Source organism: Siphateles boraxobius, unplaced genomic scaffold (genome assembly GCF_051911475.1).
Source record: "Siphateles boraxobius isolate OS27281-9 unplaced genomic scaffold, OSU_SipBor_1 35, whole genome shotgun sequence".
NCBI lineage: Eukaryota > Metazoa > Chordata > Actinopteri > Cypriniformes > Leuciscidae > Siphateles > Siphateles boraxobius.
The window spans coordinates 13,361,729-13,383,350 of record NW_027508975.1 but is presented as its reverse complement, the minus strand read 5'-3'; the positions used below and the strand labels follow the sequence as shown (position 1 = coordinate 13,383,350).

Here is a 21,622-nt window from a genome sequence, read left to right as displayed (position 1 = left end):
TTTACTACTGAAAAGTATTGATAAGAATATATATATTAAACATGTTTTACCTGTGAAGCAGCTGACTAAGTGTTTATCTCATTCTAATTCCTATATTTTATGTTGTACTTGGCATTATAACTCTCTATTTGAGCTCATTGCCCATCTCCTTTCAAACAGGATTTGACTTTGATCTGAGTGTAAGGCCACATTCAATGCTCAATCACACATTAACATAGATGGGTGGCATTAGCATTATGGAAGACCTATTCATCAAGCCCACTGTTTAATGGCACAACTTTCATGGTGTGCCATAAACCCCCTTACCAAACAGTTGCGTAGGCTCGCTGAAGAGGCTTTTCTTCCTCTCGAGAGTCTGAATTAATCCCACCACCGGCTTCGAGGGAACAAAACCGCTCTAAGCACAGGCGCCGCTTCAAAGACGACGCTGCCCAGCGCCCACTGAACGCCACAAAACGCAGCACTTCCACATCGCAGCGGCCAGACCCCAGCAGATGTCCGTTTCAACCCCCTCCTGAAAGAAACATTCACAGAGACCTTCTGTTGGGTGTTCTGTCTATCAAGCCACAAGCACCTATGGGAGAACGCAAGAGAGTAATGGCGTGTGTGCGGGCGAAGAAGCACCTGCTGCTGCTTTACCTGTCACTTAATACCCTGTTATAATAGTTAATAAGGGTGCTGTCCTCTAGACATCATCATTAAAACAGATTTTTGTGGAGAGACAGATCGAGTGGGAGGCGAAAAAGAGGCAGAAACAGTTTGAGATGGGCAGTGCAGAGATGCAAGTAAGGACAAAGAGCAGCAGATGCAGTGTAATCGGTAAAGCATTGTGGGCTGTTAAGAGCTCTGCGTGCAACCTGGTCTTAAAGGGACAGGTCATTCAAAAATAATAATGTCGTCATTATTTACTCACCCTCATGTTATTCCTATCCAGCATGACTCCTAAAGAACATGAGAACATTTTTAAAATGTTGGGGATTTTTCATGTAATTATAATGAATGTACACTTTCAAGTTTCAAAAAGAGCTTGACACAAAAGCACCCTACAAATATCTTAAAAATGGTCCATATAGCTTATGCATTATATCCCAAGTCTTCTGAAGCCATATGACAGATTTGAGGAACAGACTGAACTTCTAGTTGTTATTCACCTATATTCTTGTTAACTCTAGAACTGCTTATCTTGATTCAGTAAGTTGAATTCAAGAAACAGATCAATGTGATTCATGAATGAATCGTTCAGATCTGTTCTGTATGCAAGATCAAATGAGTAATTGAAATGATCAGACCCAAAAGACTGATTTGTTCACTGACTGGAAATCACTACTTCTCCCATGAACTCTCAAAAGTTACAAACTTTTATGGAGCTTTTGAGTATCCATCCTTTTGAGTTTTATGAGCATCCATCCAAATCTACTTCAAAACTTAATTCCCTATTCATTGTAACTGCACGGTAAAGAGCAACCAGCACATTGTTCAAAATACCATTTGTGTTCCACATAAGAGAGACTGCATACAGGTTTAAAACTAAATGAGGTTGATTAAATTGTCAGAATGGTAATTTTTTGGAGAACTTTTCCTTTAATGAATCACTCCTTGTCTGACATTTGGCATCCTATACTGGACATTTCAATGTGTTGGAAATTTTGTGTACTTGTGTGTGTCTGCATGCTGGGCAACTTATTAGGCATCTGCTGCCCACATAAGACGACAACAAGGAGCCTGATTGAGGCAGTGCCAACGTCTGTCACACCTGGCCTACAATAAACCCAAAAAAGAAAGTGAGAGAGAGAGAGAACGAAAGGGAGGAGAGACAGACAGAGGCACAGGTGCAGGGGCTGGCCAGGTTGCAAGGGGAGGGATGTGGAAAGCCGTTTGGGAGAAGACTGCTGTTTGCATTCCCAGGATTGGGAAATAGAGAGGCCTCCAAGCTCTGCCAAGTGTCAAAGCAGCAACTTCCCATCCTTCGTTTAAAATCTCAGTCGCCTAGACGGGCTGAATACACACAAACCCCCAGTTAGAGGAGACAAGGGGGCACCAAATGTGGCAGGCGCTTAAGAGGCCTGTCCTTTTTAGTGTGTATTTGTTTACTTGTTTGAGAACCCTTCTTAAAGAGAGAATTGTTTGAATCGTTTGTGTAGTGGCTGCTCAGTTGCTGCCAAATTACTCTTTTGTGTTGGGCCAATGCCGCCTTTACAAACATTTCTTTGCTGTGTTGAGAATAAAATACTAGCGTATTTCTTAAGGTCCTTTCACACTATTCATGTCAGTGTTCACCAGTGCAACTCTACAGGCAGCACATTGCTCCTAGGTCAAGTGTTATAACAACACTCAAAGTTTAAATGTGTTAAAAAGTCAAGTTGTAGCCTATGTCTATAACTGATAAGTATTGGGTCAGTAGATCATTGTTTTTTTTTAGACTGAAAGGAATAGTTGTTTTCAGTAACGATGCATTCATGTTGATCAAATGTGACCGTAAAGACCATGAATCACTCTGATATCTCTACAGTAGTTTAGAGCATTGCAGTGTTTTTAGGTTGTATACTATGTTGGTGATTTGTTGTGGAGTTTTCCATGCACACTTGGCACAGTATACACATTGCATACTATATTACTTTTCAAATGTATTACTTTCATTTTAAAAATGTCATATTAATGCACACATCATGCCTTCAGTACATATGGCTCTATAATAGCCACATTGATTTTCCTCTAAATCTGCTGGTTGTGCTACATACTCAAATCTACTCTAATGGTACAGCAGATCAATGTCTGCGATAAGCGGGCGATTAAACATGATTGGAGTGTGACGCATGTTTTCGGAGCCGCACACAGCGATGAATTGAGAGATATAGCATGAGAAGAAGACACTCAGGTAGGCAGTTTGGCTCCAAACTCCAGTTGATTCACAGGGCAGGAATGTCCCGTGTTTGAGGTCTCAGGCTGAGGTATTTGCACAGCAGACAATTGTGGCTGCCGATTGGTTGAGGCTGGATAAGTGGGAGCAGTGGGCCATAATCTCAGCTGCAGTGGCCAGGTGTGTTAGGGCATGTCATTTTAATGTTACTGATAATGCTCAATGGTTTGAGTGAGTTCAATACACATCGGCACTTATGTTTTTCTAGATATGCTTTTGCGGTCGTTCTGATTCCTGTCTTTTGATTTGCTCTAAAACATTTTGCCATGTTGAGAGAAGTGTTGAATGGCAGCCATTCTCCATTAGCTGTGGGTTTGTTTTGGCAATGCCTCTGAGTTATGAACACTGCTCTTAAAGGGATAGTTCACCCAAAAATTCAAATCCAGTCATTTGAATTCATTGTACTCATCCATCAACCTCATTCTGTTCCAAATCATTATGACTTTTTTTTTCTTCTACCCCGGAACACAAAAGAAGATATTTAAAAAATATATTTAGCTGAATGTCTTTACTCTCTTTTCCATGCAATGAATGTGAATGGGGAATGGGGCTGTAGAGCACCAAAAAGACAAAAACTACAATAAAAGCTTCATGAAAATAGTCCAAATGACTTGTGCACTATATTTAAAGTCATATGATAGCTTTGTATGAGGAACTGACTGAAATTTAAGTCTTTATTCACTGAAATTATTGCTTGACTGGCCCAGTTCCCATTCACTTTCATTTTATGTAAAGCATGGATATTCTGCTAAATTTCTCCTTTTGTCTTCCACAGTTGTTGTCATACAGGTTGCAAAAGACACAAGGGCCTATCAATTTAACCCCTTTTAGATTGATGTGTTTGTTTGTATCTGTTTGATAAAGCCAATACATTTAATGTGTATTCTTTTAACATTTCCACTTCACGTCCACAGCATCTCCACAAGTTTGTACACTATTGTTCAAAAAATTGTGAGGTGGGTGAGTTAAAAAAAAAGTTTTTGAAAGTCTGCTAAATCACTCACCCTAGCAATTGCTTAGAAACACGCTTGCAACTCTCTAGCAAACACACAGAACACCCTAACATTTGTTTTGCGGAGACACATTTATGTGGCCAGGTGTAATTGGTACAGTTTTAACAAATCAGATAGCTATATGATCAGTAAAAACACATGAAGTGACCAGGTGTAAACAGGCCCATAGTCTCACTCTTCACGGACCATATGATGCATACTGACAACAAACACAGCAAGGAACAAAAGTTCCATCTGATTGTCTGGCTTTACTCCGTTCCGAGGATTTATGTTACACAGGTTTTTGTCAGCCCACCGTAGAAAAAATCATGTTTACAAGGTGCCAGGCTGTTATGATGAGCTAAGAACAACTAGTCTACAGATTTTGCCCAGGTTTACAAGGGTCATAGCATTGAATCTGTTAAAGAGTCTGATTTTTGTTTGAGACGCTTGGTAGCATAAATTGATATCACTGAACAGAACTGGATGTTATACTTTGCTGTCTACGAAATAGTTTGTACATTATGTCTGGACTAATGGAAACATATACATATGTTTGGATACATATTTTCTACAAATGTTCTTTAAGTATTACCCGCACTGTGGTTCATAAAGTTCAAAAAGATTTTAATTATTTAAATGAATTCACTATTATTTAAATGAGCTACCATTTCTACCAATTTGTTGCATGTCGGTCTACTATGGTGTAATTGATTTTACCATAGATTTACTGGCTTTTAAAGGGATAGTTCACTCAAAAATGAAAATTCTGTTATTTTTTACTCGCCCTCAAGTCGTTCCAAACCTGTATGACTTTCTGTCTTCTGTCAATCACAAAAGAGGTTATTTTGAAGAATGTGGGAAACCAACCAGTTTTGATGACCATTAGCTTCCATTCTCAAAGTCAAAACATATTTTTTGTTCCTTAGAGGAAATAGTCATACAGGTTTAGAACCACATGAGTGTGAGTAAATGATGACAGATTTTTCAAATTCATTTGAGTGAACTATCCCTTAAATGGCACTGTGGTTGCTTTGTCAGTTGGTCTCTTTCTGTTTAAGATGGCAGTTAAGGCTCATAAAAAAGCTGTATCTGACTTTATAATAACAGTCATAACAGTCAAAACACTAGAGATGATCCAGCAGAAATCTCTTTCTGATTTTATGCATGTAAAGCTCCCTGTGTCCTTGTGCTCTCGGTCTCCCTTTCATCTTTTTGTCTCGAAGCGTTCTTCCTGTGCACAGTATTAATGATGCCCAGCAGTGATTGACAACGTCCGGGTGCATCAGTGTGACATCACGCATGAGCAGCAGACGGATGTGTTCAAACAGAGGGGAGGGTGGCGTGGGCCCTCAGCATCTGGCTCGGTGCCAGTCGAGACCACCTGTCTGAGCGCAGCACGTCTGCTCTATTGTTAAACCACATCGGCTGGGTTAAGTTGCAGCCCTATATAAAGAGTGACAGACATCTTAAGTGGGGACACAGGATTTAGACAGGGATTTTATAGGAGTACTGGTATCTCTGTCTGTCTCTTTCTCTCCTCACTCCACAGCCTCAGTGGCTTACGTTTTCTGTTGCGTAACAAACAGCCTTCAGTTGCCTTGTGAAAAACCACAAGCGATTGAATTATGTAGACTGGTATCATTTCGGGCACCTGTCCAGCAGCAGCTCCGGGCAGCCGTTATCGTTCAGGAACTTTTATAGTAGCACCTCCCAGAGTAAATGTAAGTGCCGCTTCGGTTGCAAATGCCTCCTGAAGCCCACAAGTCATATAAACACACTCATGACTGCTTTTAAAGCAACAGGGTGCTAAAATAGGCCTGTAAATAGAAAAGACAGTTTATGGCTGAAATGAAAATTCAGTAGTTTCTGTTATTACACTTAGCTGGTTTAAATGACAGAATTCATTACAGTTATCGGTCAGGTCCTGCTCTCTTTTTTTTAAAGTCTGAAATCTGATGTTGACTCAAATTTGCCTTGGTCTCTGCATGTTTCCTGACAAGTCCATGTGAAACACTGTTCACAGCCCATTTTATTTCTGTAATGTGTAGGGGTGCAACGGATCGCAGTTGATCCGTGATCTGTACAGACCAGGCACCATGGTTCGGCACTCATGTGATTCGCGGATTAACTGCAAAGTTTAACCATCAAAAAGTTAAACTTTATCATTTGCACATCTTTTGTCCTCCCAGTTAACACATTCAAGCGATTTTAAACGTGGAAGTAGACCCGAAAAGTGTTTTCAAGTGTTTGTGAAGAAGTTAGCAAGGCTTACAGCTGCTGTAAGTTTCTTACTGTCAGGCTGACATTCTTAGAAGCTGATGTAAAATGATTGTGGTCCTGAGCGAAGAGCTGATATTAGGCTTTTAGTGGTTGCATGTTTAATGGTGATGCAGTGCACTTAAGCTAAAACATGATGGCGTAGAAATATCTACCTTTATAATTGAATCTCGTGTGTGTTTAGATGCTAAGGGCTTTTTGTTGCACAAATCCATATTTTTATTCTCCTGAGCTGAATGTTAATGTCATAGCTGTATTTTTTGTGATGAACGGTGCCATTTGTAGGTTACTCCTGAGGAGTCAGGTTTGTATTTGTATCCTCATGACCTCTGTGACCCCACGTCTTTGGGCTTACCTGACTGATGTGATGATGTATGAAGGCAGCGCAGTAGGGTGCAAGGTGAAAGGTCAATCCAATACCAAACCATCTTACATGGTTCTGATCAGAGAACTTGACTCAGTTAGGCAGAAAAGCAATAAGAAATTAGCTGGGGCGTATTTTTTATTAAGGTCTAAAGTTTATTCTGATGTAGAGCGCTCCACAGGGAGGTTTCATCAAAATCACATTAATTTATTCCCCAGCCCAGGGTCAGAGAGCATCTTTCACTAGTGTTTTTACTGAATCAGAGTGTCTCAGCTCTCTGTATTCTATCAGAGGGCTAACACAAAGAATATTTGAGATTCAATTCATATTTTCCTTACCGTTCAAAAAATTGGGGTCAGTAATGAAATGAATGCTTTTAATCAGCAAGGACACATTCAATTGATCAGAAGTGATGTTACAAAGATTTCGATTTCAAATAAATGCTGATGTATCATGGTTTCCTCAAAAATTAAGCAGCACAGCTGTTTTTAACATTGATAATAAGTGTTTCTTGAGCAGCAAATCAGCATAATTATTAGAATCATGTGACACTGAAGAATGGAATAATGACGCTGAATATTCAGCTTTGCCTTCACAGGAATAAATTGCATTTTAAAATGTATCCAAATTGAAATTTATTTTTATATTTAATATAATATTTATATAATAATACTATAATAGTATTTTATAATAAAATAATAATAATATTTTTTAACCATATTGTTTTTACTGTTTCAAATCATTGCAAATTGTGAGCACATTTATATACACATTAAAAATAATCTTACTAACCCCAAACTTGTGAACGTTAGTGTAGGTTTTTTTTTTTTTACACCATTAGCCAAAAAACTGAATGCTCCACACAATACTTAAGATTAATTTTAGTGAATCAGTTCATTCAGGTGGCTCGTTTTATTCAACAGGTTAAAAAATGATTCATTTAAATCGTCACAAATAAAATAAACATTTTGTTAAAAAAAATTATTGCAGCACATTTTCACTTAAGCTAATATAAAATGTATGAACACATTATTTTACAGAATCCATGTAACTTGCTGAGCGTTTTCCACCGTTTTACTCTCAAATAAAACTTTTACTACTAATTTGAAAGGACAATTTGTTTACAAATATTTAGCCTATTTTTTTATTGACCATCTAACCCAACCCATGCTCCATTTTTCTGCTTTGTCACCATTTTGTAGCAATTATCATTTCAGCACTGTTTATTGGAGCGGGCTCATGAATGACACAGAATCAGGGATCCCCCTGCGTTCTCTTGGCTGCCCGGCACATGTGCCGCTGGCTCCTCACCGTGCTCTCAGAGCCAGCTGCTCCGCACTGGCAGAGGCTGCTGAGAGACTTTATCAGGACCATGTGGCCCATCTGGAGCTGTTTAGTTTTTCCAGAGAGCAAGAAAGAGCGAGAAGTTAGCATGTGTACTAGAAGCCAGCGAGAAAATGAAAGATGTTTGACTTTATGGAAAAACTGGCCATTCCTCTTTATCATTCATTACATTCTCCCTTCTCTGTCTGCTAACATATTAGTAAGAATAGTTTAAATTACAGCTGTTATTTTAGCACTAAATGTTTATTTAATGTGATTTATTATAAATAAAATGAAGTGATTAAAAAATAATGTTATTAATCATACCACCACAATAAGGAATTTACTTACCATCAGAGCATTATTCATGTTTTTCAAGTCTACACTGAAATGAATATAGCTAAGGGTATTTTATTGTCTTTATACTTTGCATGCCGTTTAATTTTGTTTTGATTGACAGGTGTTTGTGTGTGTGTCTCCAAGCTGTTTTAATGAAACTTGGAGCATAGAGCAGCTGGGCATGACAGAAGATGGATTTAACAATGACTGGATGTGTACTGAGCAGATTTGAATGAGTAGATTCAAAGTAAACTATGTTAGAGATCACAGTCAATCTACAGTGCTTGTTTATCTCTAACAATTAAAATTAAAATAGATGGCATGTTACACATACACTTGCTGTATGCTGAGAATTTTGAGTGTCTGTTCTGCAGTCACATAGTGTGACGTCATGGTATGGTCATTATCAGAATATCAAAAGATTATAGGATTTGTCAGTTAGGCTTAAAATTAGGCCTACTGCTTTGACCATATAAAAATATATTTTTAAAATTAAACTAAAATCTCTATGGACACAGAGTACTTGGCTGTTCTGTCTTTTTTATTTGTGGGCTAGGTGTTTTATTTATTTAGGCTGAATTATTATTATTATTATTATTATTATTATTATTATTATTATTATTATTATTATTATTATTATTATTATTAATAAATATATTTATAAAAAGAAGATTTAGCCTAGCGTAGGATTTAGTTGTGATCCATACCAACACATCAAATAGATACCTTTATTTACTGTGTGTTCCGGTTCATTCTTTTTCTACAGATCATTATGTTGGATCCACGAGGGCTGTGCTTCGCATCTGATTGCAATCCTGTTATCTTAAAGTTTCCTCCATGTTAATACATGCACATGACGGAAAAGCTGAATGAATCAGTAATGCACACAAAGGGTTTTTATACACCCCTCCTCCCCTTTCTTCCCTCTTAAAACTCAAACATCTCTGCCCCCGGGGTCTATCAGTGCCTGCCCTCTCTTCATGGCTCCATCCATCTCCCTCCTGCAATCATTCATCTCTTTCTCCCTCCCTGTGAGCTTCTCCCCTGCTCCACTCATCTTATCCGGAGAGAGCCAGAGCCTGCTGCTGAGATTAGGAGTGACTCCAGCCGCTGTGGAATGCTTTGATGCTTCGTGATCTGTAGGGGGGAGGTGCTGACACCAGAGGGGTTGTCCCTTTTACCCCTGGCGCCACCAATGTGCTATTGTTTGTGGAAGCCCTCCAACTCTTCCTCCTGTTCGGTACGATTTGGTGCTCTTTTAGAGGAGCGCCATCCTTCAAAACAATCGCACACTACCGATTGCTCAAGCATTCAGTAGATTCCCAGACTGCTTGCAGTACCTGTGTTACTTTATTGTCATGCTGCACAATTATGATTGAGGAGAGAGATCATCTTACCAAAGATTTCAGATAACGCCAGCAGATATCACAAAATGTGACTAGCCCCCCAGCCAGAAATACCCCTTTTCCACCAAAAAAGAACTGGTCCTGGTTCAAAGTTGGTTCAGAGTTGGTTCAACTTGCGAACCTTCTCAGAACCAGTTTGTTTTTCCACTGACTAGAGCGCCCAGCGAACAACGTCGTTACGTCACTGTGTACGTTGCTATACGTCTTAGCTAGGAACGCAGGCAAGTACAACATTGCTTTGGGATTATCTCTAACTCGTGTACCAAGAAGGCTTTAAAAACAATTGAAATATGTAAGTCTTTTAATAATTTCCTTTGATATGTAATATTTTCTGATTAGTTATGTACCCGTCTTGTCTTTTTTTTCTTTCCGTTTATTTGTTCTATATTGTGACTGTTTTCTTCTTTGCTTACATAATGTTTTCAATAAAAAAAATAAAAATAAAAAAAAGCTAGAAACACTTGTGCCAAATTCAAGCATAACAATTACAATGGCGGAATACATCGTGTTTCTGCAAATGTTTCTCCTGGCTTAGCGGTCAGAAAAGATGTTTAGAACACATCTAAACCTGCCCCCAGCCCCCGCCGTAAGCATGACGTGGTAAAAGAACGGTTCTCTGGTTCTAGTCCAGCAAAGAGTTGGTGCCGCTTTGGAACCAGTTTTCCTGGCCGAGAACCGGTTCTTTGGCTGTCGGAACACAAAGAACTGGTTCGCGAGTAGGCACCGGCTCCGAACCGGCTCTCAAAATGCTTTGGTGGAAAAGGGGTAAATGAGGCTTGTGTAATATCCATGTTCTCTACTGTTGATGCAGATGGGACAGCTTCATTTATTTAATGTTGGAGATTGTAACTGGGTCCTGTGATTGGAGGCAGATACATTGAAAGTGGAGGAAACTAGAGACAACTTCTCAACATGCAAATGATTAAGCATTAACATGATTATTGTAAACCAGTAAAAGTAGCTTAACTTAATCTCATTGTGCATGTGCCCACATGCCACCATCATATTAGACTTCTTGCATATATTTCAGTGACACCAGTCTGTGTCCTCTGATTGTTCACTCCAGCTCGCAACAGCTGTTACTTGTAAAGCAAGGTAACATAAAGGTTACCAAAGCATTTTGTCACTCTCCTTCACCTCCTTTCCTAACCTCCATTAAGCCCCAGGGATCCGATCGCTTTTTCTTTTCCTTTCCGATGGGGCTAACCCAACTCCTCTCTTGTTGCTGTCCTAAAAGCTAATCAGTGAGTGACACAGAAGAGCTCCACATGTATCATCAGAGTGGGGCATTCTTTGAAGGGTGAGGCACAGGGATTAGAAGAGGCTGAATCTGGACATCCTGCCATAATCCCTCCCTCCGTGCCTCCCAGCAGGTGCTCACCCCTCGCTTTTTTTTTTCCTTTTGGTTTTCACTTGACTGCCCGTTCACTTTTCACTCCTCAACTCCTCCTCTGTCTGGCTCTCTCCACATCTTGGCCAGCTGGGCTGATCTCCAGGAGGCCCAATTTGCTCTGACCTCTTTGTTGTCCCTCTATCTTAAGCACACCCTTACACACACAGGTGGAGGAGAGAGAGCCAGATTCATTGAAACTGAAAGCAGATTTAGATGCAGGTACTTTGACCAAAACTGTAGACCAGTTTGATATTCGGGTAGTAACTTGAAATCTGTAGATTGATTAAGGGGCACATATCTTGAAACTGCAAGAAGATTTGACAGCATACAGTGCATTAGAACTAGAGGCAGATACTTGGACAATAGTGGCATCTGTTGTGTACAGATACATTAGAAACCTGAGGCAAATTTGAATGTAGATATGTTGTCAGCTGTAGACTGAAACTTTTGAAACTTTAGACTGATTTGAAAGCAAATACATTTAAACTAGAGGCAAATTTGAAGGCAGCTAAATCTTAAGCTGGAGGTTGTTTTGGAGGTAGAGACTTGGACACTAGATGCAGATATATTGAAACTCCTGGATGCCTTCTAGTGATCCGTTTATACCAGTCTGCTCCCTTTTTAGATTTACATAAATGCACTAAATACCCTTTAACCTTGACCTCAGTCACAGCTCTTCATCATAGGTTTTTGGCCTCCATGAGCTAAATGGTAATTAGATCATAGCCCTTGTTCCTGTAGTGACCTTACCCTGCTGTGGTTTTTATCAGCTGTAAATTATGCATGATCCTCTTGTTAAAAGACTGGCATTGTAAGAGAACCCATATCTGTCCCATTAAGGAGTGCTCAGGCTGGGAAGCTCCATGGGCGTATTGTGTTGCAGTGTCTCTTGATCATTGAGGAAGGGAAATAACAGCGGAACCGGAATGCCCAGATCAGTCAATCCCATGGCCCCTCTTTACCCATCCCATCTGGAGGATGTGGTTGGATCCCATCTCCACTCTCCATCACTCATGTTGCAGTTTACAGACTGACTTTATATATATATATATATATATATAGAGAGAGAGAGAGAGAGAGAGAGAGAGAGAGAGAGAGAGAGAGAGAGAGAGAGAGAGAGAGAGAGAGAGAGAGAGAGAGAGAGAGAGAGAGAGAGAGAGAGAGAGAGAGAGAGAGAGAGAGAGAGAGAGAGAGAGAGAGAGAGAGAGAGAGAGAGAGAGAGAGAGAGAGAGAGAGAGAGAGAGAGAGAGAGAGAGAGAGAGAGAGAGAGAGAGAGAGAGAGAGAGAGAGAGAGAGAGAGAGAGAGAGAGAGAGAGAGAGAGAGAGAGAGAGAGAGAGAGAGAGAGAGAGAGAGAGAGAGAGAGATTGAGAGACTTCTCTGTCTAAATCCAGATACATTAGAAACTTGAGGCAAATTTTAATACTGATATGTTGATGCTTGTAGACTGAAACTTTGAAGGTAATTACATTGAAATTGGAGACAGACAGATTTTGAAGACAGATAAATTTAAGCTAGAGGTGGATTTGGAGGTAGAGACTATATATATATATATATATATATATATATATATATATATATATATATATATATATATATATATATATATATATATATATATATATCTTTGCTCCCTGGTTGACAGGGGTATCTTGAAATTGGAACTAAGTTCCTTTGGAGTCTGGCTTTTTTTTGGAGTACATCGTTAATTTGTATAGACATGCTATAATTGGGGACAGCCACAACTCCTTCAATTATTCCTGGGAAAATATGCAGAGCTTCAAAAGACTGGAACTCTAAAACCTAACAAGTTTGTGCTGTCTCCTGCTTTCTTAGGCAACTATCTTCTAGAACAACATCTTAAATGTCATGAACCTTCACAAGTTGCTGAATTGGAACACTGTACATTATGCAACAATGCCTTATGCCACACAAATGGAATTTAACACGTATGAGTCCAATACAGTTTGACATTCGCATGGAGGCGAACAACGAGATACTCTAAGTCCAAATATGCATTGTGCACAAATATTTAATGAGATGTCACTATTTGTATAGAGAATCTTCAGTATACAATGAAACATCTTTTTGCTGAGTTTGATGCAATGCATTCTGGGTTTGTTTACAAAAGATAGATGTGATTCTGTCTTAGAATTTGGCCAAAATGAGAAGGCTGAATAATGTTGTTTCCTACCTTTTAAAAAGAGCTTTTGCATTTTGTGTGCCTTCAATGCTTTTAAAAGCCAGGCAAGGAATTCACTAGGTTTTTAAACAGAACTATCATTTAATTAAGCTATTAATGTTTAGAGTTGGAGTCTTAAGTGCACCAGAGTCAACAAATGTTTTCATAGCCATTATATTTTCAGAGAGCTCACTCATTTGCATGAAGCCAACAACATCCCAGGAAAGTTGTGGCTCATAGCATCTTCCTAGGACTTTTCCCATTTCTGTTTGGATTCACTGTATTGTCTCTCTCTCATCTGTTTAAGTTTACTGTATATCATGTGAGGTCTGTATTTAGACTGTATAGATGTGGTGAGAAACATGCATTAAGTTGTAAAATCACTTTCTACATCATATGTAGGGATTACACTACATCATGTCGACTATCCCAGCATGTCACTGGATACTTCAATGCCAAACAGTTGGCCATTATACCCTTTAATGAGGAACAGATAGGATAAATAGTCCAATAAAAGCAGGCCGTCTCTGAAATTGAGAGCAGTCTAGACTGACTCGATGAACTGTGACATCCATCTTTGTTTTACTGGATCCCTTTTTTTTTTTTTTTTTGCATCAGAACTACTCTGGTACTTGGTTGCGTTAATACTTCTAAAGCAGCAGTTCTCAGCTCCTAATAATATTTAGGTTTCTTATGAAAACCATGGCAAGAAAAGGTGATTGTTTTCTTTATTTCTCCTGCGAAGTAACAATCCCCCCCTGGACCAGTCTAAATGAGGTTAAACCTCTGCCTGAAACACTTTAGTAATCAATAAATAATGGGGCAGTTGGCCGGCTTGTAAGTGCTTTGTTGAATATCTAGCAGCAATGTTTTAAAGTCAAGGGATTTTTTTACGCTTGTGTTTGTTGGCTGAAATCTCTCTCAGCTGTCATTTAGTCCTCTCATCTCAAATGTTTCTATGAACTTTTTGCCTGTGTAATCGCCATTAATTAATGTCAGTGTTTGGGTGTGGAGCTGCAGTTCCCTTTTTAACAGATGATGTGGTTTTAGAGGGTGATTATGTGTCTTTTTGAAACATAACACGTTGTATTTTAAGCTTGTCCACTTATTTTTTTTTTTTGTTCTGTAAATAAACTATAGTTCACTGTAATTTCTTGTTTATATCCATGTCTTTGAGGCTTTGTCTCATTCTTTCCTCCTCCTTCCTGTCTTCTTTCAGACATAAGCACATTTAATTGCTTGACTCATGGTTCACTATCACAGTTTGGTCCTTGCTCTATTTCCTATGTGGAGCCTTTGCTATTACAAAAGGGGTGTTTTTAAAAAGTACAGACTTAATGAACAGCTTAGCGAACAATTCTTCATAAGTGCTTCAATAATGGTTTTGGAACCACAAAATGAAGATTCCAAATTAGTCAGAAAGTGTGTTAGCACCTTGTTCAAAATAGACTTGAACAGTAGTTGCAGCATTTCTCCTATTTTGTGGCATAACGGAGGTGCCCGTGCCATCAGTCACAGTCATGAGAGACTGGAACAGATAAAAAAGAAGGAACAATCTGTCTGCAAAACATAGCGCTGGTGAAAATTGATTAGCCATGCCATTGCAGCTTCGTCAGAGCTGCTGGCGGTTGGCAAACCATCTCAGGCACGGTCCTCTGATTGAATGAGATTAATTTGTACAGGAGTGAATGATGTTTGTCTTTTACCCATCCCCCATTATTTTCTTTAATTCTATGTGGGGAGAACATATTTGGCAGCAAACATCAGGCGTGGACCGAGGGGAGTACGTGTGGGTAAAATGATGAAATGCAGCTGAAATGGAAAGTGCGTACACGCGTGCCTCCTCTGGCAGCGCACAGAGGGTGGAGGAGGAATTGAGACGTACGACTTTCCACTGTTTTTAGTATTCCATGCTGTTTCCCGTGGAGAGTTGAACTGAAATGTAGAGTCGGTGAGTTGGATGTATCCAAAAGGAGAAGCTGTAATGAGTGAGTGTGAGGCCTTGAATGTTAGCAGTTTGATTTATCATTAGTGCTATTTATCAGTCATCAGCTGCTGCTGAAGTCTTCACGGCACGTAATGGAGAACTTAATTACATTTCGAAGCCTTGACGTGAATCAACATTCAGAGGTCGAGTTAGACAGAATCTTGCAAGTGCTAAAGAAGGAAGCACAAGTGTCTGCTAGAGTTGTCTCAAGTCACTCACTCATAGAGACTGTCTACTCTGATTCTTGAGACATTTGACAAAAATAGCATCTTTTCCACTTTGAAATGAATCAGAGATTATCCACAATAGTGTTCACTACACATTAACCATTTAATTTGGTTACTTTTTTATATATATTTTTAATTAATTATGACTTGATTAATAACGTCGTGAAAAACACTTATGCATAAGCTTATTTATCTTTTTTTTGATTACTACTGTGTGATAACAGAGAAAAGATTCATTTTAAAAATGAACCTCTGTTTCCATTCTTTTTGAAAACACTGTCAGTTTTTTGTAAAATATTTGAAAGTCAATCCTTGTCATTAAAGGCACCTTTTCATACTTCACCTGCTATCAGATCATCAACAAGGTCAAATATGGGTGAATTTTTTTTTTTTCTTTTTTTTTTTGAGCTGTTATTGTTCCAGTACTTAACCCAGTTATCAGCATTTGGATAACCATCAGAAATTGCAGCTCTTGTGTGCTAATCGGACCAAAAACGTGTTTGAAAGGGTTCCAGATCGACTGAATTAGTCATGGCAACAGCAAGGCCCTGAGTTTTACCATCACGAGAGCAAATGCGTTAAGAGAAATTTATTGCTCTGGGCAACGTTATCCGAGTCCCAGTGCCAAGTGGGGATTTGTAGAAGAAAAGTTTTTTATAATGTATCCATAAAGTCTCTGTTATATGATAGGATGCAAGTGTATTTAAAATCTGTTGTTTTCATTTTCTCTCTCTCTCAGGCCCAGACTGCATGCACAAAGGAAGTTTGCGCAGTCTCAACCCAACTCCCCCAGCACCACGCCGGTGAAGATGGCCGACCCCTCTCTTCCCACGCCGCTCACACATATCACATTCCTCTCCAAACGCAAACCCAAGACAGAAGACTTCCTCACCTTCATATGCCTTCGAGGTATTGCCTCATTTTTCATTTCGCTTCCTTACAGGGTTTGTATAGTTTTGACTTTTGAATTTTTTATTTTCTTTGTATTTTGTTTTTTAATTTAGTCTTTAGTTGTGCATGATTTTTTTAGTTGAAAATAGATTCAGGACCATTTTAGTTTTCCTCTCTAGTCTCTAGTAACAGCTAACTATGATTACGAACAACACTTTATTAGAAACTGCACCAAAAAAATGCAATCAAAGTTAAAGATTTAACACAGCGCACTACAGTCCAAGTGGACAATTAAATGTGTTATAAATGTGTCATTGCCGTTACATTTAGCAGTAAATTGTAACTAACATCATTATAGGGCATCCAGCCGTATGGACTGTATCCGCTCAGAGCAGCAACTACTTGCTGAATTTGCCCAGTTACGGCATGCCATTTTGGAAAATATTCAGGAGTTACTGTTGTGGCTGTTTAGACCCTTTGTTTTGTGGCAGTTCAGATTAACTAAAGAAGACTAATGTGTTTTGTGTTAGTTTTGCAATGTTTCACGAAGTGAGCTGACCCATTGTATGCTGTATGAGGCATTTGATTTTCACAGTTATTTATTGTGGTTTTGACAATGTCAGATTTACTTGCCCCTGAACATCACTTGTGATACAGCAACAATCAGAATTCAGGCTTGGGAAATTAGTTCAATCAAACCACTCAGCATTGATGAATTTTCTTAGATTCTTGTTTTCTCCTTTTGGGTACTCCAGTTTTTAGTTATTTTAATGCTAGTGTTTGTCTTTTGTTCATGATAAACTTTCTAACAGCTTTCGCCCAACACCTCTGGCCTGCTCACCTGCTCACCTGGTGCCCAGGAACCGTAGCACCAGTGTCTGGTGTCATGGCAGAGGTGGCATCTGAACTCCAATGCTGCACAAATGTTGACTCTCAAAGCTAGAAGGTATCAACACCAACTGTTTCATGTTGAAAATGGTGTTATCAGCCTGAAGTGTCATGAACACACACACTTTTACAAACACACCCACCTCTATGAACCAGGCTATGCCTTTCACAAGGGATTATGGGAACCTCCCGCTTTCAAGGTCGGTACACAGTGTTTCTATAGAGTGAATCTCAAATATTAGTTTTACCACAGAACAGGTAAAACTAAAAGCTTCAGGGTAGCATAGAGCCTCATAGCCAATTCGTGTTGAATCTGAGTTTAGAGAAAGTTATTTCATTTAAATTAAATGTGATATTTTCAGCTAACAATTGTTGCTTTGTATTAAATGTTTTACCACATGTCAGTCCATTGGTTTCCCCCCCAAATCTGTGTTGAAATCTGTGTCTACTCCTAGCTCTGTCTGTAGACTTTGTGGCCCTTTTTATTTTACATTACTATTTATTTGACTTTAAATTAATTTACTAGTATCGCACGTTAACGACCAAAAAAGAAAAAAAAAAACTCTCCCGTTTCATGCATGTCCTGAGATGTATAAAATGTAGGAAAAGTGAAAGCAGAAAGTTCTGTTTGTACCGCTCAAAAAATTGAGAGCAAAGACTTGCTGGACTTTGAATTTATTCTCTGGCTGGAGTTTTTACAACATAATAACTTAAACCTTGCGGGAGATGGTTTAGACTGCCTCATTTCAGTATAAACTTTCCTTCCTCACCGGGATTTCAGAATATCAGCCAGAACTATCCTGTATCATGTTTTCCGAAAATATGACATTCATTAGCCGAAATGTATGGTTATGAACATTCACCGCTTCTGTAAAAGTAGTCTTTTAATCCATTTGGCAAGTTTTTTGGTACCATATGAAATGTTAGCTAGTTGTATCAGATGCGTTATTCCCAGTGTATGCGGTCTGGTCAGCTCAGGTCTCCTCAGACTTTGCCGTAACTTGACTTGGCCTGGTGTTTGAGGTCATGGAGAGGCCAAATCCACGTGTTGCGTATCAGCCTCAACTCTCAGTGACTCTTAGCAGTTTTTTCCACAGTGGCAATTAGATGATGGACCGCACCTCAATAACTGTACACCAGCCTCGACATTATTTATAGATGATCCTCCCCTGCTGAAGTGTGTATATTTGTATGTGTGGAGACTAATGTTGTCCAAATGGCAATACAATACAGTGGTGTTATGAGAAGTAAAGAGTTGTCATAACGCCATGTGTCGTTTTATCCTTCAAAGGATCCCTGACTTTCAATATCTTCCAGAGTTCTCTTTACTTTGGCATGTCTGTTCCAGCCATCAGAAGAGGCGGTCGTAAGCAGGCGGTGCAATGTCCCCTCTAAACTGCGCGCGTGCGCGGCCGCGCACTTCTGAAGCCGCGGCCGCACAGAAAATAATAAAATACCACGCAGAGGACTGACGTGAAATGTGTGGGGAAATCCATTTGATTGTAATTTAAGTGAGAAATAATTTCAGTGCTCTGGTCAACCGCTATAGAGTGAAAACTGGTGAATGCAGTTTACAGGTTTCATAGAAAGAGAATGATGTGAGCACATGTGATTGGCAGTGAGCCTTGTGTGACGGACCAAATTGCTCAATACGAGAGGCAACGAGAAACGCAAAGACATGTGAAATAAAATCACATCATAATGTTTTAAAGAAGAGTGGTTTGATTAAAGTGGTGAAAATACCGGTTGATGGACACAGAACGGTAACAATTGCTACACACCCATCCGCGTGCAAATTCAAAAATACATCACTAGTTTAAATAGATAAACATGGTTAGATTACTATTAAGAGTTCACATATTCACTTTTCTTGAAAATATTTAGCTATTACATCTATTTAAATGATTCAGTTTGTTTTCATATTATAATAATATAATATGTAAACAAATTGAAGCATTTAAACTGATATATTATATCAATTCAAATACTTCTATTCGTTTTTTTTTTATATTAAATTATATTAGGCCTATATTTTATTATATTATAAGCCTAAATAAAGAATCTCACAAGGGTATGATTTAGGGCTCATTGCCAAAGTTCAAAATATTGGAAATTCATAAGAAATAAACAATCATTTAACTTTGATGGTTTAATGCTTCCTGTACACAATTAATTGACTGTACAAAAACACTTTATGGTTTTCTCAAACCATCTGTGTAACAGCTTACTTTTCTTTCATACTATATTCTATTATTGTAAAGAATTGAACTGTCCTGCAGAAGATTTTGTAAACTATTTTGTAAAGAATTGAACTGTCCTGCAGAAGATTTTGTAAACTATTGTTCATAGGATTTCTTGGTAAAGACTGTACAGTTAACAGCACTGTGAAAAAAAAAATATCAGGTACCTAAAATGTGCTTCATTTAGTGACTTAATTAACTGCTTGTTTTTCAAAAATATGATTTAATATCAATAAGTTACATCAAGGGTCAAATAAAATAGAAATGTTACATTCAAGTTAAAAGTTACAACTGAATGTTGAAACCATTGTGTTTCTACGTATGCTGTACAGGTCAGGTGTAAAGAATATTTTTGCTCAGGTGGCGAAAAATGTCCGCCCAATAGAAAAAAGTTTTGCTCAGCAAGAAAAAAAATTAGAGGGAACATTGAGGCGGTGTTGATCTTTCAGAGGGGTGGAGGTAGAGAGGATGGGTAAATACAGATCAATGGATTCTGTGTAAATATAGCCAGGGTCAAATGGGCAGTCCTACAATAGCTCAGCTATGGCTGACTGCCAGTGAAACGCCGCTCTTATCTGACATAGAAAAAGCATTTAACCGGACCGCTGGGTGCGACTGCTGAGTAGAGTGCAGGCTCTGATGTTGTGATGTGTCTGACGGTCTTCTCAAAAGAAAAGTCTTGAAAAGGTATAATCTATAGGGTTCTACCTTTTAAGACAACAACATAATAAGCATGGTTTTGTTTTTTAAAATGCATTTTTCTAACATCAGTATTGCGTTTATATACGCGTTCTAATGCAATGTAAAGTAATGCGCTGCAAACACAATGCAGGAATTATGCTCTGACGTAAGCGGTTTCTGTTTTCACACTACATGCCACTTTAAATCCTGATGAGTGTTTCATTGCATGGAGAAAAATTGTGTGTGTGTGTGTGTATTCTACTTGTCAAAAACTAAGATTTAAATCAATCTAGATGATGATCTGTGGATGCGACATCCATGCCTGTGATCCTCTATGGCCTGTAAGTCTTCACTATCTTTAGTAGTAAAGAAAAATGATGGAAAAAACATTACTTTCAAATTTTTATATGTTTAAATTATCATATGCATAGAGCTGGGAAGTCTTGAGTCATTTTTGAGACTTGAGTGTTTTTCATAGTGTACGTCAATGAACTGTTCAAGTGACCCGTTTACGTTAAGAAAACTGCAAAATATGTCTTAATTCTTTATATATATACATACATAATAAATTCTTAAAAATGTATATTCAGTAAAAAATAAAACATTTTATTAAAAAGTGATATTAAATTTTGTTCAGAACCTCTGCCATACACATAAACTTACGTAAAAAGGTAAGGAGATATGGGTAAATGAATAATGTACTCCATTGCCCGTGCTACATAACAGGCTGTTGTAACTGTATTTTAATGTGGATTTGAATGTCCTCATGAGCATTTAGTTCAATTCCAGTGTCTCTTGGATATCGTTGACTGTCTTAAAGTCCTTATTTATGTCTCTCAGGCCACAGCAGCCGCATTCAAGCCACAGCCACGTGTGTCGGCGTGAAGCTGTTGCACTGGCGCTGCGCTACGAAAGAACAAAGATAGCTGATTTCAATTCAATTAAGTGTGTTGACGTGTGCGGCTTGGCGGTGGGCAGCAGGCTGATTAAATTCACCCGCCGACTCCTCAAGCATAGGGCAAACTGGGTTAATGGATTTGCAGACATTTAGGAATGTAAATTAGTGGAGATATAATCCATAATCCCTTCGCATTCTTGCTGCCGCCATAGCCCAGAGACAATGTTTTTAATGTCCCCTCTTATTCCCCTCACTCACCGCTCTCTAGTGCACTCCATAGTGCCATATGCTGTCACATAGAGGGGATATAGTGCCAGGCAGGGGGGCTGCTAACTGTCTAGCATCTCTCCACTCAATTGCCATGCACCTCGACCTGATTGAAAACCTGTTAACCTGACAGGAGCCCTGACAACATTGGGTTACGATGTGCGACCCATACAAAGCAAGGATAAAAAAGGATAGCTAAAAATTAGTTCTCTCATCATTTATTCACCCTCAATCTGTTTCAAACCGGTATGGCTTTAAAAAAAAAAAAAAAAGCCGTCGGTTTGACGTCAGTGACCCCACATGACAAATTTTAATAAGGATAATGGGCGAACTTGTACAAATATGGTGT

The 21,622-nt window shown here is 38.8% G+C and overlaps 1 protein-coding gene across 1 annotated transcript in view; it reads left to right on the top strand.

Moving 5' to 3' along the window:
- jarid2b (jumonji and AT-rich interaction domain containing 2b) overlaps window positions 1–21,622 on the top strand; it is a 123,326-nt gene that overhangs the window by 74,016 nt on the left and 27,688 nt on the right. Inside the window, exon 4 of the mRNA XM_077196465.1 lies at window positions 16,148–16,317. Within this exon, the coding sequence (XP_077052580.1) occupies window positions 16,148–16,317 (170 nt within the window). The remainder of the gene's footprint in view (window positions 1–16,147; window positions 16,318–21,622) is intronic.